Here is a 26209-nt window from a genome sequence, read left to right on the forward strand (position 1 = left end):
AAAGAAGATTACTGGCCCCTAATACTTACTCATTTGCATTACCCCTGAGCAAGGCACCTAACCCCGAGCTGCTCCAGGGAGACTGTCCCTGTAGTTAGTCACTGTAAGTCGCTCTGGATGAGAGCGTCTGCTAACTGACCTGTAATGTCATGTCATGTAATTACGCATCAAACCTGAGACCAAGACAATTCAGAGTCCAAGACTTGTTGTCAAGTCAAAGAAAGTGGACTTTAGACCAGACTCGAGTATTTCAACCCTAATATGAGGAATTCCATTGTTCCACAATGCCAAACAAACATCTGGAGTCACTCTAGTACCTTTAGTTGCAGAGGTTTGTAGTTTACAGATAATTCTTCTTAATTTATTTTCTATGTCGCTACATGTGAAACTGAATTTCCTCTTTGGGGATTTATTTTATTCAGAGCATTAAACAGAAGGAAGGTTACTGTTATTTATTATTTCTTCTGAATGTACAAAGTGACAGCATTGACGCTTTTCACCAGAGTCAGCTCATTCAAATCGCACAAATAATTTACAAAACGACCTCATTCATACACACAAGGCAGGATTTGAACTTTGACGCCAATTTAAAACAGTTTGACATGATTTTACAAAATCATTTAAATCCTTATGGCTCATTCTCTGACTGATAAACAACAAATACTGTATCATAGAAAAATATGATTTAATTATGTATAAAACCTCTGTTAATAAGGCAGTCATGCAGGAGCATCAGCAGCAGTAGTCTGTCCTGTCCTGCAGCGCCTCCTCGAAGGCTTCCTCCATTGTCAGTCGGGGAGCTCTGTGCTTGCGAATGTACTGTGGAGAGAATAACACTTTGGAATTTGGAATGTGATAAAAATGTAAAGGTTTATGTTTCCTGTTCATTTCACTTTCTTTGTCTCCTGATTGAAGCTTCATACACAATGTTGACGTTCAAATTCTGAATCTACATTAGAACGCTGTGCAACACTTTCTGTTTAGCATTTCTATTCATTGTGTAGTCGGTATTTGTGCACAGCTGCAGATAAAGATTAGGCTCCACTAACATTATTAGTATTATACTATTAGTGGAATTATATTCCAGTGGCGGCTGCGCAGGTTTGTTTCTGCATCGTGTGATCCAAACATTTCCAATAACTCCAGAGCAATCAAGTCAACATGTAATGAAAACAAAAGATGTAATTATTTCCTAAATGTTTTTCACAACAAACAAAATCTTCGGCTTCAATCCATATTTGGTGGCATTTAGCGTTTTAAAAAGACATTCGGTACAGCACTACTCATGATACTGACTGATGTTACACTACACTGTTTGACAGATCAGTCCGTGAATGTGGTGAGAAAACATTTTTTACAAACTTGATGCTTTTGAGGCTTTTAACTAACATTGAAATTCAGGATTTAGTGATCAGGATTATTCACAATTATACACCAGTGTGGTGAGTGAGTGAGTGAGTGAGTGAGTGAGTGAGTGAGTGAGTGAGTGAGTGAGTGAGTGAGTGAGTGAGTGAGTGTATGCTTCACCTCCCTGGTGTCCTCCAGCGTGGTGTATCTGTAGTTCGGCGGGCCCAGGCTCTGCACCAGGCTGGAGTGAAGATGTCGGCTGCTTTCGATGAACCGCCGCGTCATGGCAAGTTGCTGCTTCAGCATTTCATTGAGTGCAAATACAGCTGGGTTGAAGGTGCTGAGAGCTGAGAGGGGACATCACACATACAAACTAAAGAGTCAGTACCGTGGCTTTAGCACTCCAAACACAAAGCACATTAACTGGGTCTAAAGGAAAACTTCACCCACAGAATGACTATTTATAGATCAATTACTCACCCTAAGTTATTCTGAATTTATTCACTGAAACCGTACTATTTGATACACTTACACATAAACAGTACCGAGTTAGCGTGAGACCGTTTTATGAGGAAGTGTATTAAATAAAATGACTGGATAAATTAAACTTGGATTATTAAACTGCACGAGTTGTGTGAGAGTTTATAAACTGATGTTTTGATCTAGTTTTGCTGTTAAGCATTAATCACTTCAATTCATCAAGAATCTTCTCCTTTTTTGATTCTTTGTTCACCGTCAACCGGGGTGAGTAATTGATATACAAATGGTCATTTTGTGGCAAATGCGGTCCTGTGAAAGACTCTGACACTATTTGTACCACTAGTTTGTGATGAAAAGAAGAAAAAGATTGTCTTCATCAATACCCCACACCAGCTTTTACTGCTGACTTGGCAAATATGTTGTACATGAAAGCAAAATAAAGAACTTTTAATTTATTTTCTTGCCAAGAGTTAAATTAGAAGATTGGTGCCACTCTAAATGTCTGAAGGCTAATTATGTAGCAAAAGCCAGGTGATGGTTATCTTAGCTTAGCATAAAGACTGGAAACACCTACCAGCACCTCTAAAGCTAACTAATGAACATATTATATCTTCTTTAGATCATACTGGACTATTTCTTTGCCGGACGCAGTGACTCTTCTGAAGTCTAAGCTAAACTAACACTTGTTCCTGGCTCTAGCATTCTATTTAACATAAAGACAAGAGGTTGGTATCAATCTCCTCATCTTACTATCGGTAAGAAAGTGTATTCCTTTAATCACTTGAACAGTGGAGTGTAGCAGGGCATGGGTTTATTTAGGAAACATTTGGCAGGCATGTGTTTGTTAAAGGTTTCCAACACACATTGCCTATTGATGTGTAAAGGGAGACGATGACCACCAGCGGTATAAGTCACTGTAACAGACAATCAGTCCGTCCAAAAGATGTGTAACTTCTGACATGTGCCATCGCAGCACAAAGGAATTCTTTGATCTTGATGGGAGGAAGTGTGCTAGAGCAGCTCAAGCTTCTCCCAGCTCATCACTAATAACATGTTGTTCCCACTCCCACACATATTATGTTCTAATCATGTATACATTATAGCTGAACTCTTCCTGATGTTTTAAACGTTGGAAGCATTACAGCGTGCCCTCCGGCATAAAATTATATTAATGGTGTTCTTTACCTCTAATTAGTCAAACTGCTTCCATGAATTTAATGTCTTTAGTCTTTAAAAAGATATTTTCTTGAATATCTCATAGTGTTGTATCTATTGTCTGAATCAACTCAAAGTAATCCTGCATCTGACCTGTATATGATGCAACCGCATCAAACTCAAATGGCCCCACCACAACGGTCAGAGTATGACTCACTTGACATTTTGCATCATCCTCGTACAAAGCAAGTACTCTCCATTATAGTTACCATCTGGATCCAGGTGCAGGTTCAAAACAGTTTTATCTATTTCTATCAACATAGCAAAAGTAAAAGATTGAGCTTAGCTCTCTCAGAGGATCTTACCTTCCACCATTTCTGCACTCAGGGTATGAGCAACCACCGGGCTGGGATCCATGTAAGCCATGCCCACCGCGGGACCCAGAGAAGCCGTCCCTACAGAGAGGAGAGCCAGAGATCAGAACACCTCTAATTTACACATATTCATTGTCAAATTAATTACTCCTGATAACCTGTGCACAGAAGCCCTCAGAGGCAAGAGAGAAAAAGATTCTGGTATTCCGTAAATATGATACTATATTATTTTCTGTCCTGTGTCTATGACTCAGGAACAGGTGAAGGTTTTGCCAGGACTATCTTTCTAATTTTCTTAATTTTAATTCTTTATCTGTGAACAGGGAGGGAACAATGCTTTTCCATTTGTATAAGATTCTTCCACGTGACTTTTAATTTCTCCATGACTTGTTAGTTAAAACAGATGATTTTTAAGTAACTATAAAAAAAAAAAAAGAACGTGGCAAAACCATTTCTTCACCTGCTCTTAAGTCATAAACACATCAGAATTAGAAAAATGGATCAGCATAATAGTTTTTTCCCACTTTCCTCTCAGAGCTTCCATTCTACTGTGAAGTGATGTTACAGTGGTAGTGATGACTAGTGGCCCTACCATGTCCTAAATATAGAAATGCAACGTATGTCAGACTAAACCGGCGGGCCAAGTGTAAGCCATGGGATCAGGCTGAGTCTGTACTGCTTCCTCTTTATAAGTCTTTCTAGTTGAAGCACGCCTCAACTGGCGAGGTGAGGTCCTGCTGCTGTGAGAGCCAGAGGATCTGCTTCTGTTTGTTTGACTGATATCTGAGGTCCGTGAGGTGCAGGAGCGACTTGTGTCTGAGAAAGTGCTCGAGTAGTCATCTTCTGTCCTCCCACGGGACATGTCTGAATCCAAAGCCTCCTCTCTGACCTCCGACACCTCCTCTTCACCTCCATCTCCTTGCAGGTGCTCTGAAACCTGACTGACACTGTAATCCGGCTCTGTCCTGCTCTCACTCTCAAAGTCACTTTGGTAGTGCACCGTGTCCTTCTGCTGCTGCTCCTCTTCTTTCTTCTCCGTCAATCGTGGCCGCTGTTGATGTTTGTTTGTGGATCTAGGAAGATGGCCACTGTGTTTGACTTCTCTCTGTTTAGGCAGCAGGAAGAAAGCAAACACGTCAGCCTGAGGTGTCCTTCAGGGGATTCGGTGAGATCCCAAATAAAACGAGAAAAAGCTCAATAAAATGTATATTCTTTGACATTTTCCTAGTGGACGTATAAGAATGTCAATTGAAATCCTGCTGTTATTATTCTGAAGTATCCTCAAAAGACTAAGTGCAGACAGATGTTGCACATGCATCCATTACCTCAGCTCTAAATGTTGTGACCTGCCTGGTTTAAATGTGTGTGTCGTTGCTTTAATGTCATTTTATAAAGTTTTTAATTAATTCATGAGCAATATACTTGGTAAATAATAAAAGTAAACATTTACAGCGTGATAACATGTGTCATAGAGGCTGTTTGATGTGGATATAAATAGAGGTGTGCCCTGAGATTTTGGATCGCAGTTTGGTGTGTTTGAAAGTTTGAAAGACCATTTAAAATTCAGTTTTATAGAAGAAATATCTTGTTTATGTACATTTAGCCATCAGTCCTATAAATGATCATTTCTTTTTACTTACCATACAACATGGTGCATAGAGCATTAACATAAGCCATCAGACAAGTTCTCAGTTAAAGCACGCATTACCTATCCACATGCACCACTGTAGCTACTTTGCTTCCTGCTTGAATTTGTACCTATTTGCTACGTCTGTGCAGTTTATTGTTTTGCTCATTTTTGGTTTCACTTTTATCAAATCAATAGGATTAGCATTTTGGGATCTTTGAGCTCATTGTTTTGGTTTTATGTCCTTAAACTATATCACCGCCTTGGTTTCCAGCAGCAGGCAGCTGTTTTCAGGGGAAGAGCTTTAATAACACACTGTATGCTACTTGTTCAGCGCCAAGAATTGAATAATGGCCACAATTACATTAAATGTTCCTTTAAGCTCTATTAGCTTTAATACTCAGAGAACATTACATATTATATACAACTAATGTGTAACTTTTCCATATTTAATGAACTTTTGTTATTACCCACCTCCTTTCCTGGGGTTTCCTCAGTAAATCCAAGGGAAGCAGGGACAAGGTCGTCTAATGTCATCACATTGATCTTGAAGTCTGCAATAACACAGGATCATAACAACATGTTTCCCATTAAAGCATAAGAATGGTGGCTATACAATGTAAAGAAAGCGCTGACTGTTAACTCTATGGAGGGAATATTTATGTACCTTGCTGTCCATCTAGGATGCATGAGATAAGGAACAAAGAGTAAAACACACCATGTTTCCTCTCTTGAGCATTTGAACATCAATAAACCATTAAAACAATCCTTTTGAGGCATTGCTACAGTATAACTGGTTTATACAGAGAACCCTGTTGATTTGAAGTCTTATTGACAACAACCTAACTGACTTCTCTCACCTTCAGAGATAACTGCACTCCTCTCACTGTGGCCATCTTCAGAGCCAGGCCCGACAGAGAAGAGCTCCTCCAGAGAAATCACCTCCCCACGGCCCGACATGGAGGAGAGAGAACGCTGTGGACTCCCCACCCTGAGAGGAGAGGGGGAGGGGGAGCGCGCGGAGGGGCTGAAGTGGGCCTGAGCCTGACCGGTGAATCGGAAAGGAGAACCGCGGCGAGAAGGAGAGGCGGGGGAGCGAGGGGCTGTGATGGAGGATGATGAGGGAGGGACAGCAGCAGGGGGAGGTGAGGAGTGGACCCTCTGACTGCTTTCGCTCAACATCTGTGAGAGAGGAAAGCAAAGTTTTCTTTTTGAACCCAAAAAGCAGCGTACATTAGTACATTAGTGTGAACTGTTTGCTTCTATTTGTGGGACACGTCAAAAATACTTTTCCATTGCTTTGTGACAGACAGAGACGTTTGTATGAATCAGAAATCAGAACATAATTGATTCATAATGGGACTTCTTTTGTCCTTTTAATGTAAACAAGGTGCAAGAGTGCATAACAAAGCAAACAAATAGACTAATGAAGCTTGCTTATCAAAGAAAAAGTGCCAGAGGAGGATAAGCCAAGTAAAGGTTACACAGGAATGAGGATAATTCTGATCACATAAATGTGAACTTCACACTAAGAGAGTTGAGTATGCGACTTATTCTGTCCCTGGTAGGATCAGCTGATGTTCATGTTTTATGTTTATCAATCATTCCAACGTTTGACTGATGCACGCTGGAAGAGGTTCAAGTTGTTTAATGTTGTATGAACTCTTTCAAATGTAACCAAAGCATTTATAAATAGAATGCAGTTGCATTTTTTGTTTTAATGCTGTATTTCTGATGTATCTGTCATATGGGCCGAGTGTTAATCCGTGCGCTGCAAAGTTAATTTAGTTAATAAGGCAGTTCATTTGAAAATAAAGAATTTCAAAGAAAGATGAGTTTGAGGCCTTTTAATATGTATTAATTTTCTCTGATAAATATTATTGTTTGTTTATTGACTGGCTCCAGGCCTGCTGTCATTTTGCAAAATTACAAACTGCGCAAAGCAAGTTGAGTTTACCTGTCCTAAAGTATCCTGAAAATAACAATACGTAGCATGCCTAAGACATGTAGTGACCATAATGCTGTAAATAAAGGGAGTGAAACCAAGCAAAAGGGTTCAAAGTTGAACCGTACCTTGTCTGCTGTTCTTATGTGAGAGGGTCTCCCTGGTATCAAAAAGCTTCTGTCTATGGAATCCAATGAGTCTCCGAGCAGTTTTCTCATGTCCTCTTCGTCACTCCCCAGACTCACAGCACTCACTACTCTCACTGGCTTCGTCTCCAAACCTGCCCGAGGACCTACAGCATCAGCAGCTCTGGACCTGGACCGGACCCCAACATCTGTACTGGGGTTTGCAGCTCCAGCTGTCTTATTCTTGAGGACATGTTTCCCCTTCAGGCTCTGGTCACTCCTGGACTGTGCTGGGAGCTGCACCGGGGCCTCCAGGGACCGGGCTGCTGGTGGGGGAGAGGCTCCCATGTCTGAAGTTAGAATCTCAGCAGGTGTTGGCCCCTGCTGTCTGGCCTGTTCCTGAACCTGCTTGCGGCTGTGGATGCGGCTCTCAATTTGAGCCAGTCTACTCAAAGCAGCAGTTTGGGAGCCTCGCTGGGAAGATGACACACTTCTGACCAGAGGGGGCGAGAGGGATGAATGAAGAGAATAACACAAGAATTGAGTTTCAGCAGCAGATGTAAATATTACAACTGGAAATATTTTGAGTGAAATCAGTGGATCGGGCAGTAGAAAACAATTCACTTTTTCTAATCTAGTGTTCACTACAATTATGTATCTTACACAGAACCAGAGGTGGAATGTAACTAAGTACTAATTTACTCAAGTACTTTAGGTACTTGTAATTCATTTTTTGTCACGCCACTTTCTACTTATGCTCCACTACATCTCAAAAGGGAATTATTAAACATTTACATTTATCTGACAGCTTTTGTTACTTCTTACTTTACAATGTTTACTATAAGAGCAACTTTCTTAATAACTGTTTGTCTTTTTCATACAAAAACATGGTTTCATGGTCCCAACTTCCTAATTATTTTAATCATTTTGATGTATTATATATATATATATATATATATATATATATATATATATATATATATATATATATGTATGTAATAATCTTGAGGTAGGTACTGTTGGTTGGACAAAACAAACATTGTGAAAGTGTCACTTTGGGCTCCGGGTAATTGTGAGAGCATTTCTCACTATTTGTAAAAACTAAACAATCAATCGATTAATGGAGAAAATAATCAGCAGATGAATCCATAATGAAGATGATAGTTAATTAATAGTTAAAAATGAGCTCCACCTCAACCAACTACAACAGTATAATCCTTCTTTTACATTAACGCATGAGTAATAATAATCTAATTATATAATAAAGTAGACATTTTATTGCATTGAGTACTTTAAGTTGTATTACTTTAAATAAATGTTCCTGATTATACTAACATGCCTTTACATTTTCAAAGCAGGATTTTTTACAGTGTGGCATTACTGGTAGTATGTTTTCTTAAGCAAAGGATACATAAACATCCTCCACCACTGCCCAGAAGTGTACCTGTGTTCAGGGACCTGCTGCATTGACTGGCTGCTGTTGGTTGCAGGTGGAGGAGCCTTCTTCAAGAACCTGCTCCCTCTTCCACCCAGAGAGCTCTGAGGTCTGAGATCCTGGCAGAAGAAAGAAAAAGGTGGAGGCTTATTGTCAAATTGGACTTACAAACGTTCCACTGTGGAAGTTTCTAAAGTCCCATTGCATTTATGTCCTGAGCAATACAGCATCAGTTAGAAATATGTGTGTAAGTTGTTTACCTTGGTAGAATGCCCCTCGCTTTCCTGGGTCTTCCCAGCTGCAGCAGCAGATCTCAGCATGGTGTCAGCTCCATGCTCAGGAGCTAGGCTGCCCGTGGACAGGTCGCTCACATCTGAGAATAAAGGGTGTGTATTTGGGGAAGAAGATCTGTTTTTCACAGACCCACCCATATCACCCTGAAGAGAAGCAAATGAAAACACGTTTCTGGTGTAAAGACATCACCAAAAGTGACTCCATAGCTAACTGAAACATTTGTGAGGCTTGAAACTCACTGTATGTAGCGGTACTGCAGACCCCCTCTTGGCGGACAGCAGAGCCTGAGCTCGGTCCAGAGCGAAGCTTTGACCGCCTCGTTTCCACATTTTTCAATTGACGTTCTTTTTAATGCTGTCTGTTACTGCTACATGGTTACACGTTATTTTAAAAGTAGCTCACCAAGTGTGGGTCTGTTGCATCCTGCATTAGAGACAGTAGCGTTAGCTAGCCACGCTAACTACAATGCACTTAGAAAAAGGTGCTTTATAGATTCATTTCGAGGCCTTCTTTAGCCTACTACAAGTTCACATTAATTAGGTCACATAAAACGGTTTATTATGTTGCCAACTTGTAGTCGTTTACTGCCTAGTTTGTGCATAGCGACCACTCGGGCGTCCCTTGTATCCATGGACTAGCTGCCTTTTTCTTCTTCTTCTTCGTCTAAAATGGTCATGTCAGTTCCTCATACGGGTACCAGCGCCACCAATTGTTCATAATGTCAGTGATTTTCAACCACTGTGTGAGAGATCGTCAGGTGTGCCGTGGGAAATTATCCAATTTCACTTAATTAATCCAAAACAATATTATTTAGTTACCGCAAATAATTTGCCGTGGTTGCCCATCTGTGCCTGTATGTAATGTAGTGACTGGCGGAGTAATTAAATACTCTTCCATGTCAGTAGGTAGCGCAATAACGACCTTGTTAATTTAATAACTGGTTATGCGCGCGAAAGGTGTCGGTGATAAGACGTTCAACAGCGATGGTTAAATATTTGAAAAAAGGAACAATGAAGACTCCGAACTGGGCCCTGGACAAAACTTAACCCTGGTGAAGAGCGTAATATTAGTGGTAGTCAAAATAAAGCAAAAACGGTGAGCTCGTTACGAGACAATACAGTGAAAGTTATCATTCGTTTGGATTTACTTTCGCCGGGGATCCGACTGCACCGACTACGTTATGCTTGGTGTGTGTGGAAAAGCTTAACGACAGTGCCATGGTCCCAAGCAAGCTTAAACGTCATCTCCAAACAAAACACCCGTCACTTCAAAGCAAGAACACGGACTATTTTGTTCGCCTGAGAAAAAAAACAAGGAGGAACAGGCATCATTTATGAGGAAAAACTACAACTGTGTCTGCGAGAGCTCTCAAAGCTACTTAGTAGCTGAACTCGTAACCAAATCAAAAAAGCCACACACTGTGGCAGAGACATTAATACTACCTGCCTGCAAAGCCATTGTGAATGAAATGCTGGATTTTTGTAATGTTAAAAATGTGCCTTGGCTCAAAAAAGGTTGAAAAACACTGCATTATGTGACCCATAAATAAGAAACAACTATAGTTCTAGTCCTTTGTGACTCACGTTTTATGGAAGTATTTGTATTTTGTGAGAGAAGTGAGGGAATTTGAATCAGAATCCGAAATAATGTATTGTTCCCCCGGAGAGTTGGGCTACTTTACAGTTGCTACCATTCTAGAATATAGAGAAATGGAAATGGAAATTAGTATGTACAAATATGTGCATTATATTACATACAATAAATATGTATACTACAATAGATACCAGCATAATAATATTACCTAAAATGGGATAAATGATTCAATGTTTTAACATGCATAATAGTAAATGTGGAGTAAAAGGGATTATATTTTATACTTTCGCTGGAAATGTTCATAAATTCATAATAGACCTCTCTACTCAATGTGCTTAATTACCATCCCTGCAGATCCAACAGTAATCCTACTGGGCGACACAGCCATGATAAAAGATAAAAACAACAAACTCAAATGTATTAGAATAGCCCTTATCACAGCCTATATCTATAGCCATGCAATAAAGAGATGAACATCCACCTAGATTTGCTAGATGGACTAATGAATTAGCATCATGTATACAAAATGAAAAGATCATGTATAACCTGAAGGGAAATCCTGGAGAGTTTAAACAGATTTGGTGTGGTTCTGGAGACAGAGACTGCTACATAGGTTTCCTTTTACATTCAAATAAGATTGAATCCAACTGTCATGTGTGAGTCAGACATATGTTTTATATTTTATAGTCTTATTGTTTTTGTATCACACTCTTACAACTAAATTGATATACAAAGGCTGTTATCTATTCTCTGTAACTATATTGTTTTATTTTTTCCAAATATCCTGTGCTGTTTTTATTTATTTATTTGTATCTGGTATTCTGAAGAATATAGTGGTCGGACCTGGAGGGGTCAGTGGGTTGGATGTGTGTGGGTTTTGTGGCATATGAGGTGTTCATTGATTCCGCAGATGAACAAAAATCGATAAAACCAACTGGCATGATCAAATCCTGTACACCTGAAAATAAAATACCCCAACTTTAGCATTCTTAAGTTCAGAAAACACCATAAGGTTATTTTTGTTTTCAGTGTTTCCATCATCTTGAACTGTGCTAAAGCATTAAAGCCAGACATTCCCTCAGTGGGAGACACTCAGAACCAGCTAATGCTGTTTGCATCCTGGAGAGCCAGGGTGAGAGTCTGAGTGCTCTGTATCTGCACACAAGACTATTATAAATGACCTTGTTAAACATGTACTTCACCATCAACAAACTAAAGGTTGTAAAGGCTGTTTGCAGAGCTTGAGTCATAATGCCAACAACATAAATACATAGATAAAGAGTTCACTTTCTTTCTGAATCTGAAGCACCATTTATTGTCATTCTGCAATTCAGGTTTGCACAGCAAAATGCAGTTGTAGCCTAGTCTTTTTATGATGAAAACGTATTCAGTAAACATAATTTATCAGCTGAATACATAAAATATGAAAAATCCAAAAAGAAAACAAAATGTAGAGCGTTCCCTTTTCTACTTGACATACAACCTCAACATTTCTACAATCTTGGCTCTGCAATGGGCAAATAAATTGTGAGATCAGTGGAAAATCTGTTGATATTACACAACACTTTAATCTACACATTGTAAAAACAGATAATGCATAAATGGAGCAAGCAGGTGTTTGCACAAGCATACAGGTGAGATCAAACTTTACTTTACTTACTTACATCCTTTCTCTCTCTCTCTCTCTCTTTCTCTCTCTCTCTCTCTCTCTCTCTCTCTCTCTCTCTCTCTCTCTCTCTCTCTCTCTCTCTCTCTCTCTCTCTCTCTCCCTCTCTGTTATTGAATAGCAGCCCACATGTTTGTATCTATGAGGTCACATTTCTGGTTTCCTAATCCATCATCTTTCTCCTGTTTTATAACTGCCCTTTTAACCTTTCATAATGCATGAAGAAACTTTGTAGAAATCAGCACAAAATAAGACATATTACAATTACATGACCCCACAAAAGACTTTACCAAAATAGTTATTTTCTCAAAATGATTGCTTAGTGTTGCCATGACTCAACAGTCTTGTCAATTTACCAACTCAGTACTAAGTCCCCTTTCCACCTTTACTTTAAACTAATCTAATCATTTAAGAATTCTAAAAGCCAAATGATGTAACTTTTCTTAATACCCACAGCAATATGTTTCTTTGTCTTTTGCATTTTAACTGTGGAATTTGTAATTCAAGGGTCCTGGCAATTTGTAGATTATCTCTTGGTTTATATCCTAACATGTGTTGCTTTACCCCAAGATGAAGGCGCTTACGATGGAGTTTTTTCAGGAAGCATATCTACAACTCTTTTAAAAAAACCTGCAACATTACTGGGTTTAATATGGCGGTGGTTTTCTCACACAACATTACTGTCAGGATTGTACAGGGGAGTTAGAAATCAATGACACTAAAGAGATTGTTGTCTTTTATATCAGTGGTTTAGTTTATGATTACTGAAAGGTTCAATGTGTAAAATATTCCAGAATTTAAACTTAAAACATTATCAACAGGATGTGAAAAGGTAACAGTGTTGACATTTGTGTCAAAGACCTCTATATATATTATGTTGCAGATATCTACTGAAATTAGCATGCTAACTGACTTGCGCCGGCCCGTCATGTCTTTCACATTTTCAGTCTCTACTTTTCCAACAGTGAGTGAGAACTTGGTGCCGTGGTGTAAAATGTTATTGATTGTCAGTGGTATTCCTGTTGACTACAGTATGCTGCTGCTGCTGCTGCTGAAGTCATAAACCACCTACAACTGCCGTCACTCCCCATCTGCATTAGCCAATTCTCACTGGTAGATACATGCTAACTGTAGCTTTCTCCACTGACCAACAACGCTGTCCCTTCTCCTGTAGCATAATGAAATAGCTACGTTGACGGGAGGCCGATATAGCTATTATAGTAAATTAAAAAGTACACGTAGCAGAGAATAAATAATCTGAGCAGCTTCAACAGTAGTTTTTATGCTTGGACTCAAGAAATGTATTAATCAAGTTAAGAGGAATATGAAAGTTAAGCATCAAAGCAAGAGACAACACACAAGTATGTGTAGTTAATAACTTTAATAATTACTTTGGAAAATACACATTTAATTGTGAGGCACATGAACTGCCAAATATCTTGCTATAAACACAATGATAGTAATCAGAACTAGCTGTGCTAATGAGTTCCTGGGGATTAATGATCTGATGAGTTCATTAATGAACAGAGATTGGCATTTCATAAATATTCTAAAAATGAACAGAGCAGTGCTGTGCAGCTACAACATAGAGCTCTGGTTTCTTCTTCAGCACCATCAAAGCAAAAAACAAACAGTTACAGGACCTGAGCATCAGATCGACAGCTGGGTATGAGATGCAGACTGTATCCCTTCTACAACGTCTACACTTAACAAAGCACATAATTGATGAAAGCATATGTGAAAGTTGTGAAAAGGTTTGTTTTGTTGCTGCTGGAGGAATCTTATAGTTGAGATATTTCAGTCTGGACCAAGCGGCAACCTCAGGTGCTGAAAAGCGAAGCCTATGCAAAAGGGCCAAAACACTGCAGTTCATAGAATGGCTACTTGAGGCTGGCTTCAGAAGTGAGTTAATCTCCACAGACCCTGTGCAAAATGTCCAACTTTACAGCAGAAATAAGGTTGTTTTCAACCTGGTACAAAAATTGGTCAGAAGCTATCAAGTGTCAAGTGAAGCATTGTAGTTTGACCATTTTCTTTAGCGCGTGTTCGATAGTTTACCATAGCTTTAGTCACCATGGTACTGTAAACTATGATTTTCTGAACCAGTTTACAAAGTTACTTAGTACCCAATTTTATTCATCGGCCTGTACTATAACGTTTCGTTTATTGCAGTACAACAGTTTACATGGTCAAAATAAGAATTAGAATGTTCAGCTGCATCCACTGTACGCCTAGGCTTAGAAATACACAAGAGACAGATTTAATCAAAGCAGAGGGGGATTTGTATGTGCAATGTGCACTTCTATTGTTGTGTAAGTCAGACATCTGCTTCTTCATTAAGCCCGGGTAGAGTGGGAATGCCGACTTTGAGTGGCGTTCCATTGTACTTTTTCTAAGAGGAGGTCGGATATTATTGAGCGCAGCATAAGTGTAGAATCCTAGTATGGGTCCAGTTCCAAAAAAACTGGAGCCTGCAATTCCTATAATTATCTTAGATAATCAACGTCATCGGCATAAACGTATCTCCATGTGTAAAATCAGTGAAGTGTAAGCTAAATGTTTGCAACGAGCGAGAAGTCTAATATTTTTCAGATGATCTCTGATGTATTAACATACTGTCACAGATAATATTTTCAATCAACACCACCTAAAAAATATTTTTTATCAGGAAACATTTGTTATTCAATTCCTTCACTACTGACTTCTCTGTCACACTGTACAAGCAGTGAGGATGGAGCCCGCAGGTAAAACAAGAAGAAACCAGAACAGGCACAAATAAATCAAAACACAAATACACTTTAGGCACAACTAGACAGTACACTTAGTTTTTATTGTTTGTCAAAATACATTAACAAGTTTATAATGTCAATGGTTAATCATCATTCCGGGAATGTTTTCAGGTAATTACTCCGTGGAAAACAAGTGATGAATAAAACATCAAATGCATGACCAACAGGTGCTAACAACCTCTGGACTTCAGGGAAATTTCAAGAAAATTGAGCTCTAATAAATATAACAAATTGATCATAACACAGCTCATCTCATCCATCCAAAGCCAATTAAAACCATGTATCTCAAATGATCTGTATTCAATTCTTGTGATTTTACAATCAGGAAACATCATCCTCCAAAGACTCTTCTGCTGATTTATCACCATAAAAATATTCAATTGTCTACACCAGGAGTTCTCAATTATTTGCTGACTGAGCCAGCATATCATTGGGGTCTGCACAGGTTCAAGGCATACGAAGTCAGGACACTGTTTAGCAAGCAGTCACGCACAAAATCTCCATAAATTTACAGCTTACTACGCTTAGTCATTTGTGAGATACCACATACATTTCCTCTGTTCCACCTTCAGTGCTTTTCACAACATTTGTGAAGACTGTTGGGCAGATAAGTCTTGTTGAAACTATTCAACCTAACGCTTGTGCTATTCATGCATGAACTTGTCGTCGGATTTGAGAATGGTCTCAAAATGGAAAGTTGTTACTGCGGTAATAACTAATAGGGATCCTAAATAAAATAAATAAAGTTCATCGATCCCTCGGGGTCTGATGAAGTTAGAGTTGATCCATTTTCCTTGAAACCCCCTTTTCTCCAACCAGGGGCTTTTCCATCTCCCTTCCACATTAAACTGCTGAGTCCAATGAAATTGCTTTGGCTAACAGCATTAGCCTTGGTGCCTGAACGTCATTCTTGTGCCACTCATTAGGTGCCACTAGTTGCCATGCAACCAACAGTTTTCCATAAGTTGTCATCCTAACTTGCCAGACGTTCGTCAGGCCAGAGACCAGCAGTGTCGTGAAGGGAATCTTTTCACATTCTTGCCTATGTACACACGTTACTGGAGGATTCCACTGGAGGTTACACCAGAGATCTCAGACCAGATCTTCCAGAACATGCCATCAGCACTGTCCCCACCGTTGTTTTTATTATTTGCCATGCATAGACTTATTTGTGCAGGTTTCTACGTTGACTTTTAAAATGGTACTGATCTGTTACCAGCTTTTTTTTTTAATATAATTTTTGTTGTCTTTTTTGCCTTTATTGGACAGTACTGATAGATAGGAAAGAGGGAGAGAGGGGACGACGAATGTGGACCCGGAACGCTGCAGAAAGGACAGATACAGATGCAGGTAATTGCGGACTTGGTTTATTAGCTTGACTTTCCACCATTGTTGTTGCTACAAGCAAGTATACTTAACCAAGTATATCTCCAGGGGGGTTTCATGTAGTGTATTAAATGTAGGCTATTGAAAGTGAAAGTATTGAAATGGACGCGGGCTGCAATTTGAGCACCTATGGTCTTCACATTTAGTCTTCACATAAGTCGCATCAGCCGTCTATGCAGCACCCTCGACTTTGATAGATGTCACAGTAGCCATGAAACAACGCTGGAAAATGCGGTCAGGGTCCGGGGGCTGGTTGTCACAGTCCAGTTTGCCCCTCAGGAAGTGTTTCCTGAGGCCTTGAGGACCAGCAGGGGCGCTGGTATGACTCGGCCCTGGTCCTTGTGGACTCGATGTAGAGCCTGGAAGACAGGAAACTCACTTAGAAACGTGCTTGTGAAGTGCCTGACAGACCACACAGCAAGACACTATCAAAAGTCATGCTATTTAAAGAACTTGTTTTATTTTGATAATTCAATACATTGGCTTTATCAGTTAAGATAGTATTATGTTACATCACAACTCAATGTACCAATAACACTGATAAAGTTCTAAATTGTCCAATCTTAACAGCTGTGACAGGAGAGTGAATCAAGCTGAGGTACATGTGTGGGTTAACAGGGGTGTGCAAAGATTTTAAATGTGCTTGTTTTAAAGGCAAATGTCCCGGATTTAGTGAATATCTTTGCATTTTAAACAAGTCTTTGAAACAGCAGTTTCCTTACAGTTCATTTCCAACATTGTTAGATGACATAGAAGGGCCCTGACAGTTCCCCTTTGCTATATATATATATATATGCCTACTGTTTCTGTTTTTGAATAATAAAAAATGTTCATGTTCTGTTAGCTATTCCATTATTTTTCCTGATGTTCTAGTTTTTTGCCGTGATATAGTTCAGTATCAGAATTGAGATAGTTAGGCAGGCATCGTATCAAAGTCATCATTTTGGTATCATAATAACATGTCATTATTGTCAAAATAAACAAAAAAAGCACAAACAAGATGAATCGCAAACCTTGGGAAGAACGTTGAATGTATGAGAAGTCAGTTTTAAGACAAGAAAATAACAAGCTTGTTAAACTGAAAGTTATTTATTTCAAAACCTTTCGGTCAGCCATTATTAAATGTCAGGAAGTAGCTGCTGCATAATTCAGTGTAATTGATCGACGTGTTAGCAGAATGTCCCCCAGCAGAGAGACGGAGTTGCACGGAGTACCTGGTGCTCGGAGCGGCAGCCCATTGTCCAGACATCTGGGTTTGGTGGTGATGAACAGATAGCACAGGACACACACAGTGATGATGAAGGCGAGAAGAACCACAGCTGCTACAGAGAGACCCACAAGAGCTCCAAGACTATAAAACAGAGAACAAAGACACAGCAGGGCTATTATATATACATATACACCTGCTGTACAACAGACTGGATAGAGCAGTCAATGCATACAAGTGCATGGATTATGTGAACACTGATTAGAATTGATAAATATTGCTGTCATGCGTTTCTTTTCTTTTTTATTAAAAGCCATGTCTAATGCCTGGACACATGTTCTAAAGAAATAGAGGGAAGCATTTCACCTCTACTACTGAGTTAGGTTGTTTACAAAACTTTGTACTTTTAAGGGTACCAACCGAAACACGTCAGTTCCACCGAGTATCGATTCACATTAAATCAATTGGTGCCAAATTTCGTTACCGGAGAGCGCATCTGGGTGAGAGAATATGAAGTCACAGCCGAGCTGGCAGAGTTGGCGAGTCAGCGAGATGTAACCACTGCAGCTGGCGAGCTCAAAGTGTGGGTATACTTTTCAAAACTGGATGCAGGCAACGTTTCCGGCAATATTTGTAACGTGAAATTGAGGGATGGCCAGTGCAACGCCTCCTACATGTGCTTCTTCTGAGTCACACTATGCCCTGGTGACAGGTTGACAGGCTGGAGGTTGTAAGAAGGGGTTTTATGTTGTAACCTAAAAGGTTGGACTGAAATGTTTTCTATTTTTTACAGGTAACATCTCCTTTGCATGGGAGAAAATGTATTTTTACATTCACATCTTAACAAAGTGTCACAGATAGCTTGTGACACACTATGTTGTAAGGTACATTTAGTGTAAACAAACTAAATACGTACAGAAGATCCCTCTGTAAGGAACATTTCATGTAATTCCTGTGACTCACTCACATAAAATAACTTCTTCTCTTTTACACAGCACCACTTTGTGTACATTTGTTCTGGTGACACCAGTAAAGCTACAGACAATCAAAACAAAAAGATGCATGATGTGAGATGTTATGAAGATCACAATGCTGCTTATTGTCACATGCAGTGAGCATTTGGTTTGAATGAATGAAGGGAACAGCGTACTTCTGCCAGCTGACAAAAAACAAAAAAAATCAACTTCATTGTTTATTGTGTCTGGTTGTGCTTTATATGTGAGCAGCAGAGTGCCTGATGTGTTCTGCGTTGATGCCTTGTCATATGAACAGAGAACAGAGCACTCGGTAAAAGCGAGGAACTGTTTGAATGGAATTATTTTTGCCGGCTGATTTCATCTGATCCAAACTCCTTCAGAGATGTGTTGGGAGCACGCTACACGAGTTGCAGTGTGACAAAATTACATTAAATTATAAGATGAAATATTTTTGAATACTCTGATTTTCACAACATTAAATCATAGGTTATCGCATACTTCTCTTCCCTTGGACTAACCTCAAGCCAACAAGCAACAAACCTTGGTGTGGTCTTTGACTCAGATCTGAACTTTAAGGCCCAACCAAATCTGCGTTTTATCATCTCAAAAACAATAAAAGAGTGCGACCAAGTCTCTCTCTGAGTGACACAAAGAGACATATGCTTTTATATTGAGCAGGCTGGACTTCTGTAGTGCTCTCCTATCAGGTCCAGCCAAAAGTTATAATTCAGCTTCAGCTGATTCAGTACATGTAACGGCGTTACGTTATTAGGATACAAACTAAGATAACTGTAATCCGGCACAGTTACAGAAAAAAACATACATTTAGTAACAATGATGATTACTATGACAAATACAATTTCAAAATACATTTTAAACCAAAGAACAATACACATTACTAAACTTCACGTCACAAGTCTCTCACAACCGCCTCTAACGTTAGAGGAAAGAATGCTTTCACTGGGTGGAAATTTCACTATTATTTTGTATGTAAAACAGAAAAGGGGAAATCACAAAAGTGCAAATAATGTCTTCCAGCTGTGAAAATGCCTGTGAATCGCATACTTAAAGTAATGTTACGTTTAAATGCACATGATTAAATAGCAGCCAGAGACACAGGTGGCCGTAGTGTCCCTTGAAGTCATTTTATTTCTATGCTTAAAAAACAACCCTGCATATTTTTCCACTCTTAAGTCTGCCTACATGTTACCTGCTGATCTTTTTGCTAGGGCACGTAACACCAATGATACAGGAAGAATAGTTCTTCTTCTCCAAATTCTACTTTTTAACTTGTCACTCACTCACAGGCACTGTATGGTGGCGAAAAACTGTGCAGCACACTCTGAAACATCCGCACTGCTTAACATAACACTGCATCAGTACATAAGTTTAAATAAAAGTCATCTTATTTGTATTTCTTTTCTATCGTCTTAATGTGCATATTTTGTATTGGAGTAATCCAAAAGCTGTTCAGAAAGTCGCTGGTGCTGCAGGTTGATTGGCTGTATTGATGTAACTACTGTTTGAATTTTTCAATAAATATATTTAATTATATTTATATTGTTTCCCGTGCATAGTCGAAAATTGTCAATTGTTAAATTGATGAATTGTTTTAGTCTTTTTTTGTTGTTTTCACGCTCTACACTCTGAACTGCACCAACCTAAATGAAAGTTGTTGTACAAATACAGTTGTTATACTGTATATTACAATGTGATTTTGTACTTTAAATGTACTTTCTGTATAATGACTTAAAGGCTAAGTTTGCCCAAATTATATAAAACATATTACCTCACTTACCTGTAGGAATATCTAGCCATGCAGATAGTCTGGCTTTTATTTACCGAGGTATCTCTCCAACCCAGAACAATGCAGGGGAGATTTACTTTGTTGTGCACTGAGAAATGATATCCTCCCCAGTGGGTATATTTTATGCATGTCAACACAATAAAACACTACTACATTACTACAATTTACTACTTATTTTAGTGTTTTGCTTGCTTGCTTTCTCTTTTCCTCATCCTCTTTTTATCTCTCTTATTTAACTTCCACAAGGATAAATCCTCTTCATTGTCTTCCATTTTGTTAATATGGTTATGGTTAATATGAATCATGCAAAAGTAATGTGCAAAAACGAACAGACAAATCTTTACAACCATTACTCTTTTTTAGTGTCCGGTATGTACTGTGGCAGCCTGTTCAATGCACTGAATGCTGACGAATCCCTGACTTTTCCCACTGCCCACTAACTGTTATCGTAGGAGAGTTCACGATGTCTGCTACGGTGGTCAGGTCACTCAAAAAAGGAAGCTACATACACGGACCCAACAATACTGAATGAACAAGCGAGGACTGATTACATTTTTTTCGAGTCGAGACATACAGCACGGCAGGCTAATGGTGCATTTACATGTACCTGGAATGGTTCCATTTCCAGAGTTCTTACGACTTCGGTGTGCTCATGAGCTTTAAGTCATAATGTGGGAAAACATGGGATGCTACAAAGTGGTGTTGTATGTTATTGCTCAGAGCGTTAAAACAACACATTGATAGCTATTTCTAGTATTTGTGTGAAATCGAAGAGCGAAGGAAACGGATCAGGTCAATTATGAAATATGATTGGGAAGTCATTTCTCCACATGAATGCAGGACAAATGCCCTATAGATCGATCAGTGACATTTCGTACTGAGCTTACATAGCCTACCTGCATACAAGTGGGATACAGAATCTATTCTTTAAAATTTATATTTTATATATGATGACTGGTAATGCATTGAAGATTAGGAGTTTTGTGGGGCGGGCAGCACAAGCTGTCAAACGTGCATGTAGGCCTACTATGACGGAGTGTCACGAAAAAACTGATGCCATTTTCACAAATCCTTCGTGCGCAAACACGTGACAAAACTGTGTGACGTATGCGTGCGACACCATGTTGGTTGGTATACAAATCAACAATGGCGTCTAAAGCCAACAACAACAACTCCGACTTCTTCAAAGTATTCTGACTCTCTGGAGTCTTCTGCAAAGGCAAGATTCAGAGGAAAAAGTCCAAATTTGCAGCCTTGACCCGTACACAATAAAGGATTATTGAGGATTTTGAGTCATTACCGCCGATTGAATATCCGGATATTGTGAACTACCTTGTGCTACAAACGTCGTGGGCAACCAACACACAAATGAAGGCATACAAGAGCTTAGATGCTTATCATTTCTTTGTTTCTGGCTGGGTTGGTAGTCTACTTACCAAACCTCTGAAAGATGACAGGGTGCTCGTCCATGCCCGTGTAAATCACTCTCAAAGAGTGTGACTTCACATGCACACGATCTATAAGTATCAAAACTCAAAGGTTTGATACATGTACATGCATCAACTCGAAGGAACCGCAATTTTGAAAAGTCGACCTGCACATCACTATCATGCAAATTTGACTGGAATAACGAAAGGCCCCTTTAGGGAGGTTTTCCTACTGATGTAAATCATCCATTGTTTAAGGGGAAGGAGGTCAATATGCTTGTCACATTTTGAGACATTGCTGTTACTGTATTTTATTATATTTAATTGTGTACTCGCCACTTTACTTTCTTGCTCTTTTGCTGTAACAATGTAAATTTCCCAGTCGTGGGACTAATAAAGGATTTCTGATTCTAACAAAGTTTGTCAGCCCTTGGGGGGCGCCCTGGAGCCCTGAGCAGTTGCCTGCCTTGCCTGTTCATAAACTGTGTGTCTAATCCTCACACCTCACTGTGAACATTTTTCAATGGAACTACAGAATACATAGTCCCTATAAAAGCAGTGAGGTCTGTGGATGTGTATTATCCAAAAGTGGATCAGTGCATTCGTAGATCTTTAGCATTTACTGAATGAGGACAATGTTCTCCCGAATGGTATTTACAGTGTGTGTGGAACTCAGAGAAGATGCATTAGTAAAGGCCGTCAGAGTTTTTAAAAACAAATGTCTTTTTAGTCTCTTATCACAGCCAATTAGCCTAATTAGAGCCAAACAAGCTGCAAAATATCACCAACAGGTTGTCTTCTCATCACACACCACTAATACAAAGTGCGTATCAAATCACAAATGCATGTTTTTGCGTGTTTTGACCCTTAAAAGCTGCAATTGATAAAACGTCTTGAAGATGATCATCAGTTTTGCACAGAATTATTGTTACCATGCATGATAATGCACAACGCGTAGGCCTACTGCCGATTATGTGATGCATAAAGAGTATATTAACCTCCGCTATATATTTCTGATACGGGGGAAACAATCTATGCAACAGTTTAATTTGACTCCTCTTACCTTAACCACCACATGTATCCATATTCGTAGGGGAAAAAGCTGTTGGGGTCATCACAACAGTACTTCAAATCACTGAACCCGCAGCAGAAAAGTGCCGTGGGGTCACTGTCCGCTTTCGGACACGTGAAGCCCTCCACGAGCACGTTTTCTTTGCTGTGGTAACTTTCGCAGTCTGAGCTCATATCCGATACAGACTGTCTGCACGTGGACAATCGTTTGCGGTGTGGCACACATTGAAGCCCGGTGTCATCTCCACATCAACGTCAGAGAGTCTCATTCTGGAGCTCAGGAGCTGCACAGAATGGGCGGAGGAGGTCTCCCCCCCCCCCCCCCCTCTCTCTCTCTCTCTCTCCCTCTCAATTCAAATTCAGGAGGATTTATTGGCATGACCATAATAAAACACAGCAAAAAACATAACGCCAATCATAATAATAATGTACATAACAGTATGTAGTAGTATAATAATATTATGGTACTTCAGACTCATTTACATCTACACTGTGATTATTGTACTGTAAATGCTCTTATTCTGTCTATTTTTGTACTAATTGTTATGTTTTTGGGCTTTTTCTTGTATGAAAGGTGCTATACAAATAGTGTGTGTGTGTGTGTGTGTGTGTGTGTGTGTGTGTGTGTGTGTGTGTGTGTGTGGGAGGGGGGGGGGGTCACTCACTGTTTGGCAGGTAAAGACATGCTTGGCAGGTAAAGACATGCTCTCCTGCTGGACTGCAGGATTGGTATTTTGGATTGGTATGTCGGTGTTCTTTTCTTTATTCAGCTTTTTTGCATCGCAGGGCTTTCTGGTGATAAGAGTGGGGTTCACTGTTTTCAAGATGAAGCCAATATTTGATTGATTCAGTTTGTGTGTTTTTTTGTGCACCTCCATTATGCTTTTTTAAAAGGACTCTAAATTTATAATTTCAACTGGGTGTTGGAGTCATTTTTTAGTCATTTCTTTTTTTTTTTCATTTTTCTGTGTTAAAATTTCCAGTGGAATGTATGTTCAATCCTTCATAGTTGTATTCTGTACAGTTGTCTAGTTTGTTTGTTCCTAATGTGAAGTTATTTTTGTTTCCTTGAGATCTGGATCTGGATTGAACGTTTGTATTGTTTAAGTGTGTCCCAGTAAAGAAGGCACAAATCTACATTTAATAAATAAGTAATTATCCAATCAAAAGCACAGAGATCCAGGAAATTAAAAAAACGAATAACTATGTGAACAGTAATCTGGGGAAGATTCTTTGTTGTATTATAAATCCGAAACTTCCTTACCAAACACAATGTCTTTTCTAAACGTCAAATTTGATTTGTACCAAAACCACACGTCACATTATGTTTACCCGACACCCGATTTATTCTATTTGGCATAATGGTCTACTTTACAAAGTTATTGAATCTGGTGTGGGTGGTAAAACATATGACATGATGAAATCAATGTATACAAACAATAAGTGCGCTATAAGACTTGGGAAAAGAAAGACAACATTTTTCTTTAACTTTATCTGTATGATGTATTGATATGAAACAGCTGACAGGACTGTGGAGGTGTGCTGTTGTTTGTCACTATCCTTTTGAGAAACACAGTATTTTGGCTATGGTCTGAAAGAGGGGTCAAAGGTTTAACTGTGAATACACTGAGAGACAAAGGATCTGTATCTGTTACCAAAAACTATGTCTCCCTAAAGAGTCTCCTCGTGACAATGTACAGAGCTGCAGGAGGAACAAAGAAGGTTAATTAGGTTTTAGACTGTAGTCAGGTAAAAAGCCAATGTGTGGGTTCAGGTCTTTACAGATTAGCACACTTCCCCGGGCCTGGAAGCTGCAGATCTGCTGAGGGTTATTGAGCTTTTGTTTAATTTTTAGCCCTGTCTGTCTGTCTGTCTGTCTGTCTGTCTGTCTGTCTGTTCTGTCTGTCTGTCTGTCTGTCTTGTCTGTCTGTTGATCTGTAGAGGTTGTAGAGGTCTCGCGGCGCGCAGAGATCCTAGGTATCTCTATCTCTCCTCTTCTTTCGCTCTCTCTCTCTCTCTCTCGCTCTCTCCTCCATCCCTCTCTCTCTCTCTCTCTCTCTCTCTCTCTCTCTCTCTCTCTCTCTCTCTCTCTCTTTGCATGATCACATATTGCAGTATTGCTTGAACGAATATTGACAGTTACAACAGATATCTATACATATACATTCGAATGTAGCATTGTCTATACACATATTTTGAACAAATGCAGAATGAACATTTTTCTTTGCAAGGAAACCCAGGTACTTTTTTTAACATGAATAAACAAATTCAACAACAAAAATCTCCCCATAACTACCTAAGGCATAAGTAGTATTCGTTAAGAGCAGGCGGTGTTACGCTGGGGTGCGTTGTTCAACGCTAATGCTTTGAGCATGTTCAAAATTACCGGACGTACCCAACGTGTGCTTCATAAGATATGCAGACGTTACGTGACGTTAGACATACGTGAATACGGAACACGTACGTGAATACATACCTACGTAAATATAGTACATGAATACGGTAGAGGTTAGATATAGGCTACGTCAACCCTACAGTCAATGTATTGATAACGAGTGGATAACCTATTCGTAACCTATGTTAAGATGATCCCTGACGACGGAATAACTTATTAAACGTGTTTCTACAGTACAGCTAGCGTTCAGCTAGCGTTTTGGGAGCTTGTTGGGGTTTGAATATAGTATATAGGGTCCCTGTGAGTAGCTCATCATCACTTCTTCACAGCACGTCTTGATGAATACATCAACCCATCATCAGAGAGCATGGAGGATGCTGAGAGGCTGCAACAAGAGTACATTCTGTTCTCCAGCATCAGTATGACGTGAACCAAATGGCACTTTTCCAGCTCCATTGTCCAGACGCTCTGATACGTTTTGTATAAGTAAGTGATACGCTATCAATGTTTGACATACGTATAATAATTAGTTATGTATACGTCAGCTACAACACCGCTGTGGAAAGGTTTGAGCTACTTTTCATATATGCCGGCATATTTTCTGCCATATGGAACTGTGTATGTCTGCCGTGTTTTGGCGTGTCGTCTGTGTCCTTCAAACGATCACTACTTACCCTTAATTTATATCAACTTATTGCCGATATTTCGTATACGCCGGCATACGTTTCTGTCATACGGATATGTGTGACAGGGCCTTTAGGTGCATGACACTATATTCTGGTTTCTTTTTTATAAACTAGCTTTCATATTGTGGTTTTATTATGACCACGATAAGGGTTATTTGGGTTCCTCTTCCCACAGAGGATATGGTATTTACAAGAATCAAACATTTTAAAGGATATTCTAAAAGGGTTCATACAAGATAATTGATGCACTCAAAAGAGTTCAACAAATAACGACAAATTCCATCTTGGACAACATGTATCACCCCTCTACAGTAAGCTGATGCAGACCAAACCACTTTTACCTTCTCTGTGTTCATCTGCCCATCAATACATCAAGTGATGTCTGAGACACCACTGATCTATGTAATCAAGCAATTGATCAAT

At 39.4% G+C, this 26209-nt stretch overlaps 2 protein-coding genes across 3 annotated transcripts; both read right to left on the reverse strand.

Moving 5' to 3' along the window:
- Positions 1–408: 408 nt before the first annotated feature.
- On the reverse strand, positions 409–9428 carry c4h19orf44 (chromosome 4 C19orf44 homolog). 2 transcript variants are annotated; one of them, XM_029429847.1, is made up of 11 exons: positions 9022–9428; positions 8749–8925; positions 8498–8607; positions 7057–7546; positions 5844–6165; positions 5651–5662; positions 5458–5537; positions 3990–4461; positions 3348–3437; positions 1528–1694; positions 409–819 (listed from the first exon to the last, which is right to left on the reverse strand). In XM_029429847.1, exons 1-11 carry the CDS (start codon positions 9109–9111, stop codon positions 733–735), a joined length of 2097 nt encoding a protein of 698 aa, XP_029285707.1. In that variant the 5' UTR covers positions 9112–9428; the 3' UTR covers positions 409–732. The 2 variants fall into 2 exon arrangements, with proteins under 2 accessions (XP_029285707.1, XP_029285708.1); XM_029429848.1 differs by lacking the exon at positions 5651–5662 and having other exon boundaries at positions 690–819.
- A 5424-nt stretch (positions 9429–14852) lies between these two features.
- Positions 14853–22946, reverse strand: LOC115007608 (protein shisa-like-2A). Its single transcript, XM_029430549.1, has 3 exons — positions 22698–22946; positions 17431–17567; positions 14853–16575 (listed from the first exon to the last, which is right to left on the reverse strand). Exons 1-3 carry the CDS (start codon positions 22877–22879, stop codon positions 16388–16390), a joined length of 507 nt encoding a protein of 168 aa, XP_029286409.1. The 5' UTR covers positions 22880–22946; the 3' UTR covers positions 14853–16387.
- Between the last annotated feature and the right edge of the window lie 3263 nt (positions 22947–26209).

The sequence above is a fragment of the Cottoperca gobio genome, chromosome 4 (assembly GCF_900634415.1).
Source record: "Cottoperca gobio chromosome 4, fCotGob3.1, whole genome shotgun sequence".
Classification (NCBI taxonomy): Eukaryota; Metazoa; Chordata; class Actinopteri; order Perciformes; family Bovichtidae; genus Cottoperca; species Cottoperca gobio.